The 4,213-nt window shown below is 52.8% G+C and overlaps 1 protein-coding gene across 1 annotated transcript in view; it reads left to right on the top strand.

Moving 5' to 3' along the window:
- Window positions 1–3,760, top strand: part of LOC147272322 (uncharacterized) — a 3,946-nt gene extending 186 nt beyond the window's left edge. Inside the window, exons 1-2 of the mRNA XM_086208196.1 lie at window positions 1–2,554; window positions 3,243–3,760. The exon at window positions 1–2,554 is cut by the window's left edge and continues 186 nt beyond it. Coding sequence (XP_086064322.1) covers window positions 83–1,456 — 1,374 coding nt within the window. The 5' untranslated portion in view covers window positions 1–82 and the 3' untranslated portion in view covers window positions 1,457–2,554; window positions 3,243–3,760. The remainder of the gene's footprint in view (window positions 2,555–3,242) is intronic.
- Window positions 3,761–4,213: the final 453 nt, after the last annotated feature.

The following is a 4,213-nucleotide window of genomic DNA, read 5'->3' as shown; positions in this document are numbered from 1 at the left end:
GACGGACGTAACACTGGGGGCTCGTCCGGGATTTTTCTTCGTCGGAGTCGGAGGAAAAAGGAAAATGTGACTGAAGCGGATAATGGCGACACTCGGAGGTAACGCTAATGCTCGAGTTGATGGCCACGCCAAGCTGGCTAGCTTTGCTAACACCAATCCTTTCGTTGTGGACATAATGGACGTTGCACAAGTTGGGACGGACACTCGTGATTGTTGTTGTGACTGTGGCGTGCGTGCTAGCCGCAGAGGGAGCAGCAACCCTTTCGTTGCGGATACAGAGCCAACGTTAGCCGCTAGTGGAGCCCAAGCACCTGTCCTGCTGTCCGACGCTGCATGGCCGCTCACACCGCCACCTTCAACAACGACGAACCCTTTTATTTCAACGCCAGCTCACGCCGACACGTCGGCTGGTGAGTTTAAAGCTTTTGTTCATACGGACTGTGACCATATTGGAAAGGCAGCTTCTACACCAGCGGTAGCTTCATGTCATGTGATGGACGATAGCCACATCCAAGCTCCCGCGTCGTGCACTTGCAATCAGCAGCGGAGCGGCCTTACTCCTGCTAATCTGCACGTGTCCCCCATTATATCGCAACTGGCCCAGCCTGCCAGACCTCGCTACAATGAGCAAGCCCACCGAAGTAGCACCAGCCCTCACCAGTGTGGACGCCACCGGCCCGATGGAAATAGAGCTTGGCCTGGAACTCGTGGCCGTTCTTCCTACATCATGCCTGGCTGTGAATTGATGGACAGCAGCGATGACGAGTTGTATGGACAGAAGGAACGAATCCCCACGCTGCAACCTGGCAAGTTCGATGGCTCGACTTCATGGAAAGACTTTCTCTATCAGTTTGAGAGCTGTGCTGAGGCTAACTACTGGTCGGAGAAACCCACGGCAGTGCAGCTTAGATTTAGCCTGACAGGTGCAGCCGGTGCCATTGTCCACAAGAACCCCAGATCTGCTCGTTGGAGCTACCAGAGGATGGTGGATGAGATTGAGTCTGCCTACGGTCCCTGTTCAGAGCATGCAGCAGCAATCGGCATCAAACTGAGACAGAGAGTGAGAGGACCAGGTGAGACTCTGCACAGTTTAAGAGACCATATCTATGAGAAGGTGTCCATTGTGTATGCTGACAGAACTGAGCTGGAGCAGGAGGCTGTTAGCGCTGAGATTTTCATCGGTGCTTTGGCCGATGCGGAGGTTGTCCAGCGGCTGCTGGAGGAGCATCCCCGTACACTGGCTAAAGCTTATGAAATAGCCCACCGCTACGAGATGACCAGGCGGGCAGCAAGGACTGTTACACAGCTAATGCAGCAAGGTCAGCATGGTGGCGGGGAGCGGGGTGCCAGGGCAGCCATGGTACGTGGAAACCCTTTCACTGCTGTGGTTGAGGATCCAGCGGGGGTAGCAATCGACCCTTCCACTCAACCTGAGAGGGTGCCAACATCTCAGTGACCCTGGCAACCCAGAAAAAAGAGAGACATGGGTGCAAACTGGAAGGAGGTCATCTGCCATAACTGCAGTGGTGTAGGGCATCTGCAGAAAACCTGCCCTTCACCCCGCCGCCCCAAGCCATCTGCCCATGACCCCCTTCGCACTGCCCCAGTTCCTGGTGCAAGCACCGTAAACGCATGTCACCCAAGTCATGAAGAAGACATGCTAATTCATGTCCTGATACATGAACTACGAATGTGTGCTCGCTGGACTCTGGCGCAAGGCGGAACGTGCTTTCCCTCCATCATTTCAACTCCATCCCTGCTGAGTTCAGGCCCCCCCCCCCCTTAACTGTGCTCAGCGAGTTAACTTCGCCGGTGCATATTGGAAATAATGTGACTGATGTGAACTTTGTCATGGCTAACACTGCTGAGAGCATGAAGGTCATCCTCGGGTCACCCTTTCTACGCCAAGCAGGTTCCCATTTGGACTATGGCGGCAGGGAGGCCACCCTCTTTGGTAAAAAGTTCCCCTCCTGAACCCCAACCATCATACCCAGGCACCCATAGTCAGAGTCGCCCGGACTGCAGTTTTGGAGTCAGGATGTGAGTACGTTGTGCCGGGTACCGCCTGTTTCCGCCATGCTGTGAATGGGAACATGATGTTAAGCCCCACAAAGACTTTCATTGAAAAGCACCAAGTCCTGGTGGCGCACGTTGTGGTGCAGGCATGGCAGTGCACCAATATTCCCATCAGGGTTTTCAACCCTGGCACCGCTCCTGTAACACTGAAACGGGGATCGGTGGCTGGCGTCCTCCAACCTGCCACAGTACTAGAGGAGACGGAGTTTCAGCCAGCAGGAGCTCCAGCAGCACCCAAGTCTACTAACCATTTCTCTAGTTCTGTTCCCCACCACCTGCAGGTGCTGTATGCAGACAGCTGTGTAACCTGACGGAGGATGGCCGCTGTCGGCTGGCTCACCTGCTACGGACCTATGGTGATGTCTTCTCCACGGGGCCCACTGACCTTGGTAGCACTCGCCTGGTGCAGCAGGATATCCTGACCACACCGGGGCCCCCTGTGAAACAACCACCACGCCGGATGTCCCGAGAGAAGCAGGTAGGGGCTGATCAGCAGGTACAACAGAGCTTGGAGACTGATGTGGCTCGGTCCAGGAGCAGCAGCTAGGCCGCACCAATTGTAATGGTAAAGAAAAAGGACGATAGCCTACGGCTCTGTGTAGATTATAGGCTTCTGAATGAACGGACTATTAAAGATGCATATCCCTTGCCACGTATCCAGGACACGTTGGACACCCTGTCCACTGCCAAGTTCTTTAGTACATTGGATTTAACATCAGGGTACTGGCAGGTGGAAATGACACCCAGGGCCTGCAAAGCTGCAGCTTTTTGCACCCGAAAGGGGTTGTTTGAGTGGAATGTGATGCCATTCGGACTTTGTAATGCCCCGGCCACATTCCAAAGACTTGTGGACCGTGCATTGCAGTGGGAGACATGCTTGGTGTATCTCGACGACATCATAGTCCTGGTGTTCACCAGGCTGCGTGCGGCTAACCTTAAGCTGAAACCATCCAATGAGCATTGAGGCTCTGCTGAATTTCATCCTGAAGGACTGCCTCAGCACTGTTGAGAGGGAAGGGTTCAGGGAACTGGTTCAGGTCCTTGAGCCTCATATGTTTGCCAACCAGAAAGGTTTGTGTGGAAATGATCTAAAGCAGTCGTTGATATCTCCAGTTTATTTAATCTTGAATTTATATGTATTGATTTACTCTGGGTGTCATTTTCAGACCATCAAACAAACGGTGGCCAAAAAGTACCAGGAGGAACGGGAAGGAGTGAAAAAGGAAGTCCAGCTGCCATGTGGACATCTGTGGACATGGAGGCTCCCTTGGCTCTGACCTGTCACTGCATTAGTGAGAATGAATGTGTTGGGAGTGCAAGACTTTCCACAAAGTCACCCTGCTGACAGTTTGGCCCCAGTCCAAAGAGGCATGATGGAGGACTGGGCCATCACCAACAAAGTGTAGTGTCTTGTGAGCGACGCAGCACCAAACATGACAGCATCCACTAGACAGCTCCAAATTCACCACTCAGTCTGCACTGCACATCGTCTGAATCTAGGAGTCAGAAAATCCTGTGATCAGATCCCCCACTTCCATCATCAGACACAAAGCCAGGAACACTGTCACATCCTTCAGATCAGCACTACAGCCAAGGAGAAGCTGGCTCAGGTGCAGCAACAGATGGGAGGGCCAACCCTGAAACTCATCAGTGAGGTGCCAACACGCTGGAACAGCACACACAGCTGTCAGGGCTGCATGATGAGAGGGAACCAGTGTGGGAACCTCTGGCCTCTCTAAGACAGATTTGACTCCACTGACAGCTGAGGAGTTCACCACCATAGGAGAAGCACTTCTAGTAAACAGAGGTCATTCTAGTAGCCTGGTCCCTCTGTGGTTGAGCTATAATTTTAGGAAATATGGTCATTATTCAATGGTGACATCTCTCTGCTGAATAATGTAGAACTGAACGGATCCACTGGACCTTCTTTTTCCAAACAGCAGCATGCAGCAGCTGTCCTGAGTGGAAAACTGCACATTTCTGTTGGTGAGAGTTAATCAAGTGATGGACTTTGTCTCTCAACAGAAGCTGTGTGGAAAAACCCTGCAGCGACGAGCACTTCAGATTCTGAGAGTGATTCTTACGCCATTGGCTGGTTTAACCTGGCGTCTGACCGTGGAGGTGGCCGAGAGGAGCG

This window comes from Aulostomus chinensis, chromosome 1, assembly GCF_037954235.1.
Source record: "Aulostomus chinensis isolate RoL2024-O1b breed Wild chromosome 1, RoL_Achi_v1.0, whole genome shotgun sequence".
NCBI classification, from domain to species: domain Eukaryota; kingdom Metazoa; phylum Chordata; class Actinopteri; order Syngnathiformes; family Aulostomidae; genus Aulostomus; species Aulostomus chinensis.
The sequence above is the reverse complement of the archived record's forward strand: the minus strand, read 5'-3'. Positions and strand labels throughout refer to the sequence as shown.